This window comes from Taudactylus pleione, unplaced genomic scaffold (genome assembly GCF_031769625.1).
Source record: "Taudactylus pleione unplaced genomic scaffold, aTauple2 ptg000707l, whole genome shotgun sequence".
In the NCBI taxonomy this organism is placed as follows: Eukaryota; Metazoa; Chordata; class Amphibia; order Anura; family Myobatrachidae; genus Taudactylus; species Taudactylus pleione.
Genome location: NW_028285109.1, coordinates 2801330 through 2821266, shown reverse-complemented (window position 1 = coordinate 2821266; position 19937 = coordinate 2801330). Strand labels below are relative to the sequence as shown.

At 46.5% G+C, this 19937-nt stretch overlaps 1 protein-coding gene across 1 annotated transcript in view; it reads right to left on the bottom strand.

The window, feature by feature from the left end:
* VPS39 (VPS39 subunit of HOPS complex) overlaps positions 1 to 19937 on the bottom strand; it is a 109894-nt gene that overhangs the window by 11493 nt on the left and 78464 nt on the right. Inside the window, exons 19-23 of the mRNA XM_088456590.1 lie at positions 19244 to 19396; positions 18926 to 19028; positions 17766 to 17811; positions 15396 to 15545; positions 2302 to 2436 (exon numbers count right to left, since the gene is read on the bottom strand). Coding sequence (XP_088312716.1) covers positions 2302 to 2436; positions 15396 to 15545; positions 17766 to 17811; positions 18926 to 19028; positions 19244 to 19396 — 587 coding nt within the window. The remainder of the gene's footprint in view (positions 1 to 2301; positions 2437 to 15395; positions 15546 to 17765; positions 17812 to 18925; positions 19029 to 19243; positions 19397 to 19937) is intronic.

Sequence of the window (19937 nt, the reverse complement as noted above, 5' to 3'; positions counted from 1 at the left end):
ACTCGGTTGCCATCTACAGTGAGTACACACATGTGCTTATATGTCTCAGCCTGCCGGTCAGCCGTACAGGCTGCCTGTGCAAAGAAAGACCCCCTGCGGTAGACATGAGCAGTATCACATTGCATAGGTTCAGTTGTAAGTGAACAATTAGCGGCAATATGGCCGAAGCCACCACATCGGAAACACTGAGTCATATTAATGTCTAGTCGTTTACGGGGCAAGAACCTTCCTGGCCTGGCAGGCCTGTCTCCAGGTTCTACACCCTCAGTCTTAGGTACATTCCACCGCCCAGCACCCTTCTCCCCTGGAACAGTCTTACCAGTGTCTGTGGGAGTTCGCCGGTGCGCCATCGGGGCTCGGTGGGGCATACTCATCAGCTCCTCAGCCGCCACGTACCTCTCCACCAGCTCGACCAACTGGTCCGTGGACTTAGGGTCTGCATGGCTCACCCACTTGCGCAGAGTCGCAGGTAACGATCGCAGGTACCGGTCCATCACGACCCTTTCCACGATCTGTGGTCCCGTCAGCGTCTCGGGCTGTAGCCATTTTGAGGACAGATGGACGAGGTCATGCATCTGTGAACGTGGAGGCCTGTCCATATGGAACTCCCAGCGGTGGACCCGTTGGGCACGAACAAAGGTGGTGACTCCCAAGCGAGTTAGGATCTCTTGTTTTAGTTTTTTATAGTCCTTGGCATCAGCCAGGCATAAGTCGTAATAGGTCTTTTGTGGCTCCCCAGACAGAAAAGGTGCCACCAGACTTGCCCACTGCTCCTTGGGCCAACTCTCCCTTTCGGCCGTTCTTTCAAATGCGGTGAGATAGGCCTCCACATCATCGCCCGAAGTCTTCTTTTGGAGGAAGTGACTGGCTCGTACGGAGTGAGTGGTGGTGGGAGGACCAGTATTAACATCTCTGGGCCGGGCGACCAAGTGCTGTACCACCTCTTTTATGGCCTGGCTGTTTTCCGCTAAGGCCTGGCGGGTTTCCTCGATGGCGAACTGTTGTTGCCTCCGGGCTGTCTCCAAGGCCAACAGTTGCACCCTGGTAGATTCCTGCTGAGCCCTGGTAGATTCCTGCTGAGCCCTGGTAGATTCCTGCTGAGCCCTGGTAGATTCCTGCTGAGCCCTGGTAGATTCCTGCTGAGCCCTGGTAGATTCCTGCTGAGCCCTGGTAGATTCCTGCTGAGCCCTGGTAGATTCCTGCTGAGCTGCTGTAGCTTGGAGCAAGGCCTTAATAATGTCCTCCATTTTGTCCTGGGGTGTAGGTTGGAAGCTGAACCTTGCCTCTCTGAGCCTTGGCTGACGCCTCCTCTATGGGACTCCAAGGACACAGCGTTATTTCCACACTCACAAATTGGGTGTCTGTGCCTTTAATTTTTAAACGGAAAGTTTTCCTCTTGCTGCAACTTCAGTGTGTGTGAATGCCTGCATTCTCCACCATATTGTGACACAGTCAGATTAGGGGGTCCCTCTCCTGGGTAGGGGACTCCTTCCTTACACACACAGCAGCCGGGAAATAGTACGCCAGACTGGATTCGAGTACAAGCTGGTCGGCGCCAGTTTTTATTGTGCAAAACAGAAACAACAAAAAAGAAACCATAAACATAAATCCTAGCCCTGGCTGGGCTCTAACTTTACAGGTGGTTCCCTCACTACCAGAACCTGGCAGGGCCTAATGCCCTCACCAGCAACAAAGGCACAGCACAGCACTTACAGATAGGTTTTTCAAGTGTCTCTGAGCAAACTCCCTGCCTGCTCTCCCAGGTGAGACACTCAGCCCTAAACAAACTAGGCTTATATTGGCCACTCTCAGGTGGAAACCCTAACAAGCCTGTTACCAGGCTGCAAGGCCCAAAACCTGGAGTGGCCGTGGGTGGAGCCCTCCCTCTCCTCTCACCCACAACCCCCAGGTCCCAAACCGGCTTTTCAAAAAACCGAGACTCAAGCCTGCTACACTGCAGACTTTCTCATGGGGGTTTAAAACACATAAGACAGGAATCTGGGACAAATGTACCTGCCACAGACCACTTTACCAGTGATCCTATCACACCACATATCAAATGTTTATAATTGAGTAACAAAGAGTTCAGTAAAGAGTATACCCCACAAAAGCGCATGTGCAGTAAAGAGTATATCCCACAAAACAAAATATTTAGCTATAGGTGGATCTAACTATTTCAGTCCCAACCACTACCAATAACTATTTTTGCTACAGTCATGTTAATAAAAAATACAAAAACGCAATCTTTTCGGTCATTTCACGTTCAAATCCATGATTTCCAAGTCCTAATAGAAGACTTACCCGCAAGAATTCAGCATGTAGAAGATTCTTCAGAACTTGGTTAAACCGCTTCCTCTGAGCATTCTCCTCCAGCACTTTCTCCAGGAAGATCTGAATGTCTTTAATCTGCGTGTTTACGGGTAGGAGGTCTATGGCCTGTAGGCAATCAAAATATTCAAAAATCACTAACTGGTATCTGTACAGGTGGAATGCCTGGTTTATATTAGGATAGCTTACAGGGGCGTTTTAAGAGAGGATGGGGCCCGTGTGCAGACTCAGTGCGGGCCCACGGTGCAACATTGCCAGTAGATTCTGGCTTAGTGCCAGAACCTATTGCACATGCGCGCGTCTCCAGGAGAATGGCACCTGCGCTGTTTTCCTGGGGACATCAGTATCGCGCATGCGCAAGTCACCGGGAAAATGGCCGCTGCCATTTTCACAGTGGTATTTGCTGCTCTGCAGCGCTGGAGCAGCACTTCGGACAGGTGAGTATAAGACTAAATGGGTGCAGGGTGTGCGGTGTGGGCCCCCCTGGACCCTGGGACCTGTGTGGACGGCACACCCTGCCCCCATTATAGATATGCCCCGGATAGCTTATATGGGCATGTGGTCTAATTATTGCTGGAGGAATCGTAGCTAATTACTGTAGGTTTGGTCATTGCCATAATTTTAAGAACTCCATGTACTGGAAGGTGGCTGTGAAACATCACAATGTTTAATTGTACAATTCTGACATTCCGGACAGTGACTTAACGTACTAGTAAAAATGTGACTCATGCTTTAGTCATATGGAGAAAAGAAACCATATTTATCAGTGCAACATGTACAAAAATGTTATTTTATGACTAGTTTTCCTGTGACAGAGTAGAAGTATTAATATAAAATTGTGACATAGAGACCTAAAACAGACTGCAATCTTTTACTTTCTATATGGTCCAGCGAGACACATTGTAGGGAGGATGCAATCATGAAGTTGACATTCATAATATTGACACCAGAATTTCAACAGTTATGTCGTCAGCATGGCTAAAATGTTACCATCACAAATGATGACACCTGGAAAACGGCAACATTTGTGTTAGCATTAGGCTCATATTAATATCATGTTCAGTGTCGACATCACGACCACATCGACATAATGTACAGAGCTCTGTAGGGACATGCTGCCATATGTACTGTTACATACATTTCTATTTTCTGCCTTCTATCACATGGAATGAGCTCATTGTGATAATTCTATAGGGTTTGGGTACAGGACCCCAGCGGTGGGGATGACTACATCCCTTCTATAGATATAGCTCATTACATATGCTAACATTAGGATTCATCATTGCAGAAGTGACAGAAAAGAAGTAAAAGGATCAGTGTTAAATCAAGAGATCTCTCTTTACCTACTGGCTGGAGGACCTGGAGACCAGCTGGTTATAAATGTTCCAGACTAACGATTACAGTATAAAATGTTGCTGATTGCCCTCCAGCACATAACATGTAAGAGAAATATAAAGTTAATTCCATAGATCAAAAACCTTACGGTTTCACATATCCCGTTATTGCTTCTTAGACCTGATCGGAAATTTCACAAAACCTACTGAATTTGTGCCACTCAAACTAAAAAAAGGAATGAAATTACTATAATTATGGCCGATGTCTTAATGGACGTGTTCCTTGCGCAATACAGATATGGTATGCCATCACACCCTGTGGTTAACTGCAGATTCAGCACTCTCAGAGTGAGATTGCCGTCACTCACAAAATGGTGGAGCTGCTAATTCACAGAATTGTGTGCTCATTGTAATACACACATGCAGTCTATGCAACTGTGGTCTGAGCATTATGTGGCACACATACCCCACTCAGAGCCCACAATCTTCCCATTCGGTCACCACAACAATCCAACTAGGTTGTAACATCCTTCTCACTCCAAACATCTATCTAATTTAGAATACAAATTCAGCTCCCTAATTGCTAAAACTATTATACTATGTCTATGCATGTACACTTTCTTCTCCTATACGCCTCCATGCTGCTCTATCTTCTCCAATTCATACTGCTGTGTGGTCTCCCAACTGTGCTAGTCTGTATTCCTTCATCCGCACCAATCTGTCTTTCCTCATCCACGCCGCCCTGTCTTCTTACATCTGCACCACTGCCTTTCCCCCAGCCTGTCTTCCCCTCATCTTTTCCACTCTTTCTTCATCTTTTCGCACCACTCTGTTCCCCCCAACCGTGCCACTCTGTCTATCCCCCCACCCCAATTTGTTTTCCCCAATCCCTACTGTTGTGTGTGCTCCCATTTGTGCTAGTCTGTATTCTCTCATCCGCACCAATCTGTCAAAACCCATCCGTGCTGCTCTGTCTTCCCAGGTCCATGCCACTCTGTACCACTACATACACATCGCTCTATTCCCCCAAACCGTGCCACTCTGTCTCCCCCCACATCCACGCTGTCTTCCCCCATCCGCAATACTTTTCTACGCATCTGCATCACTTTGTCCCCCCCCATCCGCACCACTGTTTTCCACCCACCTGAATGACTTTGGTCTCCACCCATCTCTGCTGCTTAATCTTCCCCCTATCCATGCCATTCTGTCTCCCCCCCCATCCACACCACTCTTATACCATCTGCCCAGCTCTATCTTCTGCTCAGACCTCAGTTGCATAGACTGCATGTGTGTGTTCCAATGAGCACAAAATTCTGTGAATTAGCAGCTCCACCATTTTGTGAGTGACAGCAATCTCACTCTGTGAGAGTGCTGAATCTGCAGTTAACCTCGGAGACCCAAGCCAGCTGGAAGGAATGCCAGAACTGGAAATCCTAAACACCTGAGGATCGTAGCAACAGATACGATACCATAAGAATTATGTATGCCACATTCTGTGGTAGATCCCAGCAAAAGCTGGCTTACGCGCTCTAAACATCCCGATAATGACAGAGCCAGAGAAGCCCTAGGACCACAGTAGGGACGCAGTCAAAGACAAACAATCCAGGTCCAGGGAAAGGCAAGGACCCTAAGACAACAGGTCCGGATATTGAGGCAGCAAGAATGGAGTGTTGATGGAGAGACTCAGAAAATCTAAGTACCAGTGAAGTCTGGGGCAATCTGGAGCCACCAGCAGGAGAGTACCTCCGTCTCAATTGAACTTCCGAAGACCTCAAGGAAGAAGGGAGACCTGAGGAAACAGGTACACAAAGTGGAAGGTCCACTTCACTGACAACACATTACCGAAGGTTGCTTAAGTACCTCTAGTTCTGGACTCTAACACCGGCAGTGTGTGATAGAGTCAGGAGACCATGAGGACCACCTCTGGGAGGCCCCCTCTGCTCACTAGGAGTTGAAACCTCTCTCTTGGAGAAGAGACCAGTCCCCGGGATGCACGTCGTTACGGCTGAGGAAGTCCGCTTCCCAATAGAGAACTCCCGGAATGAATACTGTAGAGATGGCCGGGAGGAGACCCTCGGACTATGTCAGAATGTGTGACATTCCTGTCACTGCTGTCCAACTACGAGTATCTCCTAGATGTAAGCCACTGTTGTGACATTGTCGGACTGAACCTTTACAGGTTTACCGTGAAGTATGTGTTAGGCCAGAGCGAGGGCCCAAGACAGCTTGAAGTTCCAATAAGTTGATTGGCAGGGCGGAATCAACAGACGTCCAACTGCCCCGAAATGAGTGCGGACCATTCACTGCACCCCAGAGACTGGCGTCCGATGTAAGGATTACCCTAGATGAGATGGCCATAGCCACCCAGATAGAGACAGATCCGGAGAGAGCATCATCGTCTGGACAGTAATCCGATGGAGAAACCCGTTCCATCTGGAGAGGATCAGTTTGTGCAAAGGCCTGGAATGGAACAGAGCATATTCCACCCTTCCAAAGGTAGACACCCTGGATTCCAGAACCCGCATTACAGAGTATAATGACACTTGTCGACTGTGGAGACATTTGCGCACTTGTATTTTAGTGGAGTTCTTGTCTGACGTCAGAAGGATTCTCCGATTCTGAGAATCCAGCAGGGCTCCCAGATGAATCATAGCCTGTGAGGGATTCAGGTAGGACTTTTTCCCAGTTGAATAACCATTTGTGCTTGTGAAGGAAAGCAATGGTTAACTTGGAATGGCTTTAAAGTATCTTGATGATCCTGCTAAGAGCAGGAGGCCGTCCAGATACTGGAGCAGTCTGATACCCCGAACAGGTGGGCTGTCATAAAAACCATAAATCTGGTAAACCCCGGTGGGGCTGTGGACAGTCCAAAGGGCAGAGCCCGAAAATTGGAAGTGTTGCTGTGGCACAGCAAACCTGAGCTAACGCTGATGAGAGGGGCTTATAGGTACGCGTCCTGAATATTTAGCGATACCATAAAGTCCCCAGGTTCCAAGTCTCGGATGAAGGAGCGTAGGGGTTTCCTCCTGAGCCTAGGCACTTTTAGGAGTTCGTTCAGGGATTTGAGATAGAGGATAGGCCAATGAGGACCATTCGGCCTCTGCACCAGAAAGAAAGTAGAATAACCAGTCCCTCGCTGAGATAGTGGGGCTGGCATAAATACCCCTGCTTACCGAAAGGATTGTATAGCTTTCTGGATTTGTAAGGCCTCGTTCGGGTCTGAAGAAGGGCCTGTTAGCAAAACATGTGGGGAGGCCGTCTGAGCAATGAGAGGGAGTACCCCCTTCAACTCTCACCCAAGCATCCATGGTGACTTGACACCTGCACTGGGCGAACTGAAAAAAAAATCAGTATCTCATCCTGGGATCCCCCAGATGAAGGCCTGTCCCATCAGGCTGAAGGTTTATCCTTCGGTTTAGAAGCAGGACATCTGGATTGTCCAGGTCTGCTTGGTACCGGGTATGGCTGCCCTCGTGGAGCCCGACAGCCTAGGAAAAGACTGGCCTTTAGGCTGTCCCTGAGGACAAAAAGACTTAACAGATTTAGTCCGAGGCCTTGTAGTGGGAGTAGCTGAAGGCGGAAATTTTGCCGTTAGTGATACTGCCAACGTTGCTACAATCTTGTCAAGGTCAGGACCAAACAAGATCTCTCCAATATAGGGTATCCATTTTAAGGCCCATCTTGGAGACCACCTCTGCCTTCCATGAGAGCAGCCATAGGGTATGGTGGCGGATACAGTCGCGGCCGAAACCCTGAAGTTAGGAGACTGGCATCCAATGTAGTTACTCCAACATATGAAACTGCATTTTTTGTGTGAGCAACAAAAGACATCTGATCCCCAGAAGTTTTTGAGGGAACAAACTCCACAAATGCCTCAATAGCATTAGCCAACCATGCTATAGCCATGGTTGGACGGGCAACAGCCCCTGAAAGCGAGTATATTGATTTCAGGCAAAGTTACCTCCTATGGATCCGTAGAATCTGTCCGAGCAGGAATGGGAGGTGTAATAGCGCTCTTAATCAGATGAGTAACATGAAAATCCACCAAACAAGGTGAATCCTATTACTTGTAATGGCCCTCAGGGAATGGGAAACATGAGGCCAGACGCTTTTATGATACTTCTTATCTGGCGAAACCCAGACTCCCGCCATGCGATCCATCCGCTGGTCAGAGAAGGGGAACACAGCCGAAAACACTTTAATGCTTAAACTGAGGGTGATATGATTTAGGTGCCAGTTTGACATCCTCTATAACTAGGATGGAACTGACCACCAGCACCCAAGCAGGGATAATAATACTTGATTTAGGCTCCCCCCCCCGTGTGAGAGGAATAGGAGTCCGATACATTATCCGGATCACCCTAGGCTGACTAACTGTGTTAGACTGCCGTACAGACTGGGGAGATACCACAGGGCATATATTAAGCATTCTTGTGTTTCTTTGAAAACAACATCCACCCAGGGTGGCCGTTGTGGTAATCCCTGCAAGGGAAATGACAGACTGTTGTGGTACCTGAGGGAATTGCATGTACTGTGAAAAACCCTGGTAGGGAGCGACAGCCTGTGTCACAGGGTTAAAGTGCAAGAACTGCGAGATACCCTGAGAGGGAAGGGTAGCAATGTTAAGGTAACCCCAAGCGGGTTACTACTATTGGGGCCGCCAGGCGATCCGCAATGGAAGCCAGGGTCTTGAGGAACAAACCATCCAAGGTGATCTTTTAAGGGGCCCGGCACCTAATACATAACCCTTCCTGAGTCAAATCCTCCGTACTCACACCTGCAGCACACGACTTGCAGGATAGCAAAAAATGGGTGCAGTATCGTGCTCTATTTCCTGGTCAGACATATGTGACTAGCAATCATTGTGGAAATATCAAGCAGCGCTACACTGGTCCTGACTGGCGCTAAGATTAGCTGCAGGGACCCATTATCAGCGTATACAACACACAGTTCCATCTAAAATATGGCAACGTGCAGCACGTAGCAGTATGCGACAATCCTCACAATATTAACATGTCAGGTCTCAGAACCACCCTAAGTACACCTGTTTAGAGCAGATTGTAAAGAAAAGGGATAGATCTATACTGACAGGTGAGAGAAGAAAGCACAGACAGTCAGAGCTAGCATAAGTTACATACAATGCAGAAATGTATATACATAAACATTACATAATATACTGCAAAAGGCACTACATAATCAACTGCCCAGATTCAGTGTCTGGGGAGGCTATAGCGCTGTGTACACTGACCCAAACGGTGAGGTACCCAGGGGGACTGGACCAACTGACATCCTTGGAGTTCTGTGCTGCACCATCATAGTAAAATGGCCACCGGAGACCTCAGAGGAAGTGTGGCCCACAGAGGAAGCAGCTCAGGGACGCCAGACTACAGGCTTGAAAGGCGCATTGAGCTGAGGAAGGAGCCGTCACAACAAGGAAGGCTGCCTCCCCTGGCTGGCTATTAACCCCCGGGACGCCGGCTCCCGCTGCCGATCTTCAAGTCCCTGGTGGTCTAGTTGACACACGGTGTATGGGGGGGGCCGGCAGCCACTGCCAGCGCCTCCGGTCTGTCCACAGAGACCGAAGGCATCGGACTGCATAAATGTGCGGATCACCCCAAGTGTGACCCGCGATCTTACCTGTTCCCCGTCGATCCAACAGCAGCCCTGGGCGCCAGCAGAGTCCAGATAGCACAGACTCTGGGGACCCCCAGATCTGTACTGACGTCTCACCGCCGGCGGGGTGACGGAGCGGCAGCTTGGACGTGCTATTGGACAGTCTGACTCTGCTGCTCTGAAGAGTCAAAAGTAAAAATAAACTTGAAACTCATAAAATTAAAATAAGCTTAGGGGCTGCTAATCAGCCCCCCTGCGCAAATGGTAACCCGACTCCGGCCGGGCAACAACTTAAACTGAGGTGCCTCTGGCTTGGGGTCGGGGTTATAGGGAGAGTGGACCCAGTGCATCCTGGGAGCTGAAAGCTTTAACTGCAAGGTGCCTGGATTTGGTTCCCAACCTGTACCCCCAAGGTCAACCCTGTGGACCCCCTATGGACCTTGAAGAAGAAATAATCCTTAGTCATCTTCTGACGTCTAAAGACTGGATCTCTAGATGTCAGTAAAACCTCCTCTTTCCTCTACTGAGGACAGATCTAACCACTCTTACCAAAGCGGGGACTTCCCTACAAGGGGACTGATGGTCTTCTTTCACTAAGACAGGCCCAGAACTCTGATATCAGAGTCTGATGAGAAGGCAGAGTTAGACTCTAAAAGGCCATGGGTGATGAACACCTCTCCTATGCCCCTGCATTACCACTACTGGTCTATCTGCCTGCGGAGAGACTGTAGACGGCGGCATACTCTGACTAGAGTGTGCAGTAGAATAAACCCAACAGGAATTCATGGGGTGCTTAGACATAGAAGGACACAAATGCTGTGAACACCCCATAGCATGAGGCACTGCAGCCGAAGCCCGTGCTTCTGCGGCTTTGTCCACAAACTGCGACAAAACCAGAAACCAAGTGGCCACTCAGATGGCTCTAGTGCTGGTGCAGATGTACCGGAGATACCAGGTAGCTGTTACAACAGTACTTCACAATTTATCCTAGTTAACAACCTGCTCAGACAAGCCTGCAGCACAGGACTTACATGATCTTAGCACTGGCAGTTCATCCTTCTCACACTTACCTTTAGACATGTACAAATGGTATAAGGTATACAGTATAAATGCAATGTGACTTATCAATGAAAACACCCCGCACACCTTCAGGGGGATGAGGAGAAACAGTGATAGATATAACTTACAGTTTAGAGAAAACAGGCAGAATAAACACAGCAGCTAGCATTATAGTCACATACAATGCATAAATACGTATATTTGCTAACGCAATATAGACTCTGAATCAACTGACCAGCCCTGGAGGGGTAATGGTAGGATATACAGTACACTATATTCCAAACCTAAGGGAGAGGTATATAGAGAGACAGACCAAAACCTCTGAGACTACCTCCAGCAGTAAACACACAAACGCCAACTGCGAGCATCTCACACACGAGGTGGTCAAATATAACAAGCCAGACGCGGGAATCCGTACTCGGAAGTTTGCATCTGGGAGAAGGAGCAGCCGTGGGAGCGCCTATCTGCCTTAAGTTGCGATTTTAACGGCCGTGTACGCTGAACTCTCGGCAGCAAGATGTTGACTAGTGCGCTCTAGTGTGTCTTACCACCCGTCCCCGGCGACAGACAATATGGCCCCGGCCGCCTTAGTGAGGATACGTTACATGAGGCCTTCACCTGCAGCTGCCTCCGATGCGTCTCAACACCGGAGGCAGGGGACTGCTTCACGCACGATTCCCCTAGAAGAATCACTTACCTGCCATCTCCATGACCCGACCGCAGTCCCTGGTCTCAGCGAGAGCCACTAGCCAAGCCACGCTGAGGCCTGCCAAGAACCTCAGGGCATACAGCGGTGCTGCTATTTCGGCGTTGGCGGAGGTAGGAGTCACGGTGCAAGAGTTGATGCCTGGTACCGCTAAACTCAGAAGTTCAAAAAAACTAAGGTAAATCATAAAAGTAAAAAACTTAAGACTGCCTAGGCAGTCCTGCTGCATAACAGGTGCAACTGGTCTTGCCGCGCACCAAACAAATAACTGAATGCCTGAGGCTGGGGGCGGGGTATATAGGGAGGAGGACAAGTGCATGCTGGGCGCTCCAAAGTTTTTGCTGTTTGGTGCATTAGATGTAATCCAACTACATACCGCAAGGTAGATCCTGTTCACCCTATGGAACCCGAAGAAGAAAACCCTATATTTCCAGAACCAGCTCAGAGCCCAGTGCTGGTTGAGCTTAATACAAGGGACTCCTACGTCTTTTGTCCCCTGTATTTAGCACAACCAGTACTGGGTCTACGAAACCCGGGGCTGGTTATTCCTTTGGGGTGGGTGGGTGGGGGGAGGGCACCCTATTTTTTTAACACAGGTTTTAATTTTTTAAACACAGAAACACAGATGGATCTCGCTGATCTATCCGTGCTTCTGTGTTTATTTATACACAGATGCAGATGTCATGGATCTCCCAGGATCCGAGCCAGCATCTGTCTGCACAAAAAATCTTGTGTTACTCTCAAAAATGGGGCTAAGGTGGACTCTGCAGAATGGCTGGCAGGGACCGAATCCTCTCGGATCCAGGCCTGCCGCCAATGCAGCACCTCCGCTGATGGGTCCCGCAGCCCGCACTGTTGACGGGTCCCGTCGCAAACGCCCACTACCTCTCCAGGTCCCGGCCGCAGCTAACGCCCGATTCCTTCCCCCAGGTTCCACCTCCGCTACCACTCGCAAAGGGCAGTCATCTTTGTGCATCCAAGTGAAGCCACAGTGAGTACACTGCTGGAGGCAGGCTGCGCAGCAAGTTGAAGCTCCCTATCTCTACAATGGGGCATTTGTGAGGTAATAGTTTAAAAACTGCAACTTTCTCAATTACCTGAACCAAAAGGCCCTACCCTGGAACAATAGCTACCTAATAAATCAAACCTCAAGCCTAAATTCGCCCTCTGCCCCGAGTTATGCCTTCCCAACAATCCCTCAGACTACTACAGTAAAGTGGTCCTGAGTGTGTCAGAAAAAACTGTTCCAAAGTCTTCATTTTTTATTTATTTTTCCCTGAAATTTGGCATACAGCACCAAGGGACAGTTCTACCCGTCCATGCCAAATTTCAGCTGGGTATCTCCAATAGCTTTTCAGTTTTAGTCCCTTAAACACCATGCCCCCCTCTCCATAATTCTCTATAGGAGAATGCAGTTTTTTTCGATTCAGCCTTAATATAAGGGCACGACTATGCCATAATAATAATGCACTACGTATGTGAGTAAGAGGCAAGTAAACAAATGTGTTCCAATGCATATATGCTGCTGTAATACATAGGGACTGATGTAACATTGGACAAGATTTATGTAAGAAACACAGGTGGAAAATGCCCCTAAAAACAGGATGGAGGGTTAGGTGTAGGCGTCACGGGGGAGGTTAGGGTTAGGCTACGGACAGGGGGTGAGGTTTAGGCACCTCAGGAGGAATTAGGTTTTGGCACTAATGGGGAGGGTTAGAGTGCAGGGTAGGTTAGGGTGCATAAAAGTAGGGCTAGAAGGTTAAAAGGAGAGGGTTAGCTAATTTTGACAGCTGGCATCCCGACTGCCAATATTTCATACCCAACCCTTCTCCCGGACTCCAAATAGAGTTGGCCAGTGTGCTGAATACCAGGTACTTCCCAAGTGAAGTGGGTGGCCCAAGGGGCTTGGATGAAGCATTGCATTATTGAATCGTGGCCCCATCTGCCTCTGTACAATGCCGTGATTTGCAGCTTTGGATAGCAGAGGGAGGACCGCTATGACACAATCAGTGAGTTTCGCTCTCTGGGACTATGCCAGAAAGGACCATTGGAAAATTGCTACGTATGATGCATGTGCGTCCTTCCTGTACTCTGCCTATGCTTGCACCCTCCCTGTTCTGCCTCTTCAAGACGTGATGGAATCTGCTTATTTATAGAAACACTTCAGTACATGCGCAGTACAAAATTACGTATTCTACACAGAAAAACACTTTGCCGAATCTGCATCAATATCTGTCTCACTGCTAAAAAAAAAAAAAAGAAAAAATGTTAGATATATTTTTCACTTACAAAATGTATCCACCAGAAAGCATAAATATATCAGTCTAGTACAGGGATGGGGAACCTCAGGCCCGGGGGCCGTATAAGGCTCGCGGGATCGTTTGGTCTGGCCCTCTGAGCTTTTTTCTGCTAGCCTCATCTGGCTAGTAGGGTGCCTAGAATGGCACACTGCAGCCAGATTCTATGCAGCAGTGCCGCCTGGCGTGTCCTTAGGATGCTTCAGATGGTCACACCGCTGCCCATAAAGCTCCACGGAGCATCCTTAGGATGCTCCCGGCATTGCTATAATAACCGGGGATTGTGGCCCTGCCCGCATGTGACATCACACAGATGTCCGCAAATAATGTTATATATATCAAAATGTCCCTCTGCAGAAAAAAGGTTCCCCACCCCTGGTCTAGTATATTAGTCTTGTAAGTTGACCAGATACATCTTTGATTTGCATCCGCTGAACATTTAAGCTGTGCTCTCACTTATTATATGCTTGTCATTTCTTGGAATAAAATCTGTGACTGAAGTTCTCCTTATATACATTGGGAGATTCAAGGCCAGTTTAAGGTTTGTGAAGGCCCTTGGACACATAACTTGTAGGGGACTCGCAACAAGAGAGATATCAGTCAAGATATATGAGCAAGGGATATCCTCCAGAAATGTAAGAAGTTTCTAATAGTGAGAGGGGGCGCGAGGTGATATTGATTCCTATGCTTAAAACAGGGTTTCCCAAACTCTGTCCTCAAGGCACCCTACCAGTCCAGGTTTTAAATATATCCATGCTTTAGCACAGGTGACTTAATTAGTACCTCAGTCAGTCTGATTATACCATGTATATCCTTAAAACCCAGAACTGCTAAGGTGTCTTGAGGACAGAGTTTAGGAAACTCTGGTTTAAAATATTCATACAAATGGCTCCCACATAACTGATCTGTGAGCATTATGAGCTATATACTGCCTGGTATATAACACATTCTCTACCTCAAGGAAAGATTAGAACACTTAAAGAATATAATGGAACCTTTGGCTTAGCTTCTGCCCCATATACCCCATATATCTGGTCATGAAAAGTGTACATGATTTATTATAAATGTTGAACAAGAGAGTTAATGAATCTGTCTGAGCCGTCAGAGTAGTGATACTTCTAAATAGGAAGGCATTGGATTTTCTGTTTGTATAAGAGTGTTACTCCTTTCCACCTGACAATATGGCAGATATAGATCATTGATAACATTAGGCAGAGGCTAGAACATTGATGGGCTGACAATTGGGGTCTCCTGCTCCTCCATTTGTGGATCCACCACAGTACCAGCTACAGATGACTGGGGTCAGTGCACAGTCATCACTGACAACTGCACACTCTCTTATTTACTACAATCAGCATTTTGCCTAATATCAAGCCAATTAGGACAAAGAGATCTCCCCTGTATGCAGCATAACCACTGTTAGAATTGTGTCACTTTGCTATTGCTTTGATTAGTCTGGTTTTGCTTGCTCCTTTATTCAGGCTTATCTCTCACAATTCTACCTTCGCTAACCCAATCTCTCAGGACTAGCGGCTTGGCCAGTGTGTGCCTGATCACTGCCCCAGCTAAGCGTTTTTTCTCCCAGTAGCAACCAGTTTGGTTGTTTTATGCTAGTGCCTCAACATACTGTAGACCACATAGGAGGTAGACCAGTGGTGTGATATGTTACATCAATGCTTTACAATGCCATTAGAGAAGCACGTGAGATTGGTGTCCTGAAGCAATCCGTTTCTGGGGCTGATGTCTGCTATGAGCTGCTGCTCAGCAAACACCTGATAACAGGATTTTGTATTGGGTAGCTACCAGAGACTAATGGGAGTAATAGGCACCGTGTGACACTCTGTAATAGGCTATAGTATGTCTGGTCTACGTGACAAATCCTCTACAGGTATAATATAAAAAGGATCTTTTTCTCTTAAACTGTTTATAGATTATGAGTCTACTTGAGTAGTAGGTTCTCATGAAGTATGGGGAAATATCTGAACCATACACCAGCAATATTGAAATTGACAAAGCCAAGTACGTTTATATGTGCCTTGTGTCTGGCTTTCTTTTTACCTTAGTCGTGTTCAATTTTCCATGATGCTGCTCCAAGACTGCCAATACAGCAGCAATGTTTGGTTTTGGCTCATCCAACTTAAACTTAATGGGGCCCAGGCAGTGAGCATCAGGTGGACAGAGGTACATCTTGATCAGTGACAAATAGACCTGTAGCACAGACACAGAAATCTGCATTTAGGCCACCAAACAGCATGAAATTATCAGTAAGACATTCTTCTTCCATAACCGCACATTATATAATTAGCGGCATTAGGCATCTAGAGTGTTACGTCTAGCAGTCCGCACTGTTCTGTTCTGTATGTATAAGAGGAGCACATACAGCACAGGAAGTTGCTGGTTTTCTTTTACAGACTAAAGTTTGCATTTATAGGATATTTCCAAATAAACATACACAAAATACACATATATGATTTAGTCGTACTCAAAGTCCAAACGAACGCTGCAACCATATACCAATGCGGCTATGCGGACGTCTTCATGTGCCGACTGGTTTTCTTAGTTTTGGCCCTCACACTTATCCCATGCTGGGTGCACTAGCTCCAACTGATACAGGCGTCCCCTTGGCATACACACTACTCCGATTAGGCCCGAACTCTGGCTACATTCCCATGACACTACCACGAGACAGTTCTTTTGCGTGTATCCACATTGTTACTGTCTAATTACCACCCAGAAATACCCACTTCACGGACTGAGAGAAAGGCCGAGATCTGTAACTCTGTAGAATTGCCCAGAGATACACAGAGATGCTTTTATTCACTACTGCGCTTGCACAGTTAGCTAAAATACGTTAGATATGGCCACATACAGCGCAGCCTACAAATCACAATAAGGTCTTAAATCGCTGACTTGTCACACTGACTTTTTTTCTATTTTACCATACAGAAGTGTCCTCATACTCATCCTTTATGTGCCATATGGTGGGAGAGACCTGGTGGGATTCCTGCGCTGTGCACAGTTTTCTCAGATTTGCTAATTACTCCTTAATTATACGTCTCAGTTTGTATACAGTGTGCTAGGTACTTAGAATAGAAATTTTAAGGCGCAAAGGAATAAGGCATAAGATGTATGGCGCGGGTCACCCGTACTGGATATGTCTTTTGCCTTTGTAAACAGTCTGCATACTTTTTTCCTCAATTTTGCTCCTTACTCCGCTTGTAGTGTGCTAACTACTTAGCATTAGTCATTTTGTAGCAAAGGAACCGGTATAAAGTCACAGATTACATACATAACGATGCATTGCGCAGGTCACTCTTTTGCAGTTTTACCTTTTTTCATCGGTTTTGCATCTTAGGGCCGTATTCAATCAGAGGCGATATCGGCCGTTTTTGCCGTCGTTTGCGAATTGGCCGATACATATTGGCCGCGATCAGCCGATTTGCGCACGATTTCACCAACGACAGTAAAAACAGCCGTTTTTCACCTAGAAACTGGAGAAAGCTTTTCTCCAGCCTAGGGCAGGTAACAAATTTTTTAGCAAAATCCCTATTTTTGGGTAAAAATGTGGGGATTTCTTACAGAACCCTTTGGACAGCCCCCCTAATGATAATTTAGCAAAAAAAAAAAAAAATGTGTAAATTGTTTTAAACATCGCACGTGGCTGGCGCAGGTGTTTTTTTTTTTTAAAACCGCAAAAAAAACGCCTGCGCCAGCCACGTATGATGTTTAACACTTGGCACATCTTTATGTCCCTTCAAAATACCAGCTACAATACATTAAATGCATTTTTCACGAAAAAAATAATAATTTTGTCCAAAATTTCAGCGGTCGGTTTTCACCAAAGTACGCAATTTACGAAAAAAAAAAATTGCCAAAGTATCATTAGGGGAGCTGTCCAAAGGGTTCTGTAAGAAATCCCCACATTTTTACACAAAAATAGGGATTTTGCACATTTTCCACCTTTTTAAAAATGGAGAAAAGTTTTCTCCATTTTTACATGAAAAATCGGCGATAAATTATCGCTGAAGGAGATAATATCGCCCAAAAAATCGGCGATATTATAGCGGGTGCGATAATATCGCTGTTAATTGAATGCGGCCCTTAGTGCGCTTGTAGTATACTAAGTAGTGTGTTGGCACCCTTAAATTGCAAAATCGGTAAAATGCTCAATGGAGCTATTTGGAGAGATTTGAGGATAGATGTATGTGGACACATCTGAAGAATCAGCAATCCTTGTGGAGATACAATGTCCTCTGCTAATGACAGATTAAGAACGATTTTCTGTTGATGCCCTAGGAAAATAATATATGAGCCAAGTAGTCAGTCTTGATTGGATGAATTCGCCAGGTTCCCTGCATCACTATCTGCAGGCATCACTGACCTTTCTCATAATTTTTGCAGTTCTAACATAAAAAAAAGCACACTTACATCTTTATTACCATCCTTGGTGTAATCATAGTGTTTGTGGCAGTACCTGGGGAGAAGAGATGAGACAATGGATAACTTCTTAAAACAAAGTGTAAAACAATGAACACAATCTCACCATAACATTTACTTACAGCTGTTAAGTAAATATATGGAGTATAGCGCATTTATATCTACTTTGCTGTAGCAATTCAGGATTACAGAAATCTGGTAAACAAGGTCTGTCCCAGGTCTACTAGCACCATGTATGAGAAAAGTTCTAGTGCCCCCCCCCCCCTCTCCTCCCCAAACCACAACTATATCCTTAATTTCTACATTTATTAACCTACAAAAAAAATCCTGGTTTTCAATTAAACACATTTTTCAATAGAACAGAAACAGTAATATCAAGGAGTCAAACCCTAACAGGGGAAAAAATAATAAGACATTTGATTCAATGATTGCTCCCACAGGTCATTGCCTGCCCCTCTACCTACAGAAGACAGTGACCTCACCTGGTGAGCTGTCATAGAGCTAGTTGCAGGAGACCTGACTCCAGGCTCGAGAGTGCCACCCTCCAGAGTCCAGACAGACAGCGGAGTGCCTCCCTCCATACACACCAGACTAGACCAGTGAGTTGGAACTTGGTCCCAGGCCCTCCATCACCCGGACCCATGTCACCATCCTCATCCCCACGTCACCTCAGCAATCATCGCCGTCCTCAACCTCTCAGCACAGCAGCCTGCCTCAATATTGTGATTAAGTCACTGTGCGCAGTAGCATTGCTATCTGTAGGGCCATGCCTGACCCGGTCCGCTTCTGATCCACCTGGAAGAGCCAAGTGCTGCCTGGGCCAAGCTACAAGGAATGGCATGGTGGGCATGGGTCCCGGCTGTGGCGGCCGCACTGTGGCCACCCTAGCCGGACCTGCTGGTAAACAGCCCAGGATCGATGACCATGATAAAACAACATTGAAGACCACCTTTTTTCACCACAATGCTAAATTGTCAACAATAAAAATGTTGTCAAAGCTGAGCCCCGCTTATCATAAGCAAGGACAGGGTTGGAAAAGTATGTTAAAAGGAGCCTCATTTTATCCATCTATTTCATAAAAACGAATTAAAATATTACCAATGTCAAAATTTTAATTGTAAATTACCTAACACCCAGGTGACTATACTCACTGCTCTGCCATGCCAGTGTCTTTCAGGATGTGCACATAAATGAACAAAGCTGGCTCGTGTTTGCCCATCCGGCCCAAGAGGAGTGCCCGTTCCTCCAGCAGTCCTGCACAAGAGTACCACCAAAACAAGTTTGTTAGAAGATGAACAGTAATAAAATAATAATCCCAAAGACACTTTAGTCCTCGGCTGTGCTCACTGATCATTTAACCAAGTTTTTATTTCACTTGTTTGGTAAAAACACACACAATAAAAACCCAGCAGAATATGCTGGGTTCTATTTAGTGTTCACAAATGTACAAGCCATTCAGAACAACTCACCATCAAATGGGAAATCACTGATCAGTCTTTCAGGCTGGTAACAGTTTGAGATCTCAAGAAAATTTAGCAGTTTTGAGCGGAATTCTCCTCCTTCCTCCTTCTCTAAGCTTGCAGAGAATGGACAACTGATACGCGCTTCATTACAAGGAGGTCCTACAGCAGTTAGGGCAGAATAAAAACATGTAATAAACATATATATTACCTATGGATGTGCAAAAAAGTATAACTCCATGCATCTAGGTAACAGTGTATAATGTAATAAGATGTTACTGTTATGCCATTGGTTATTCCTTAGGAGAAATATCATATATACACTGAAGTGCCAAAAGTCATGGGATAGATGTCTAGTATTGTGTAGGATCCCCTCTCGCGTGGCGAAGTGCACAACTCGACGTGGCATCTATTCCACAAGTGGAAGGAAGACCTCTGGAGAGATATTTTGACCCATACTGTCTGGATAACTTCCCACAGTTCCCTGACATTTGTAGTTGCAGGATCTCGGGTGCGAATGGACCTCTCCACAACGTCCCATAAATGCTCGATTGAGTTTATGTCAGGCGAACGTGGTGGCCACAGTATTCATCAGAACTCTACAGAATGCTCCAGGAACCTATTCTGGACAACTTGGAACCAAAGACAGTGCATTATCCTGCCGGAATATTTCAATGACGTGTTCAGGGAGAGCAGCAGACCC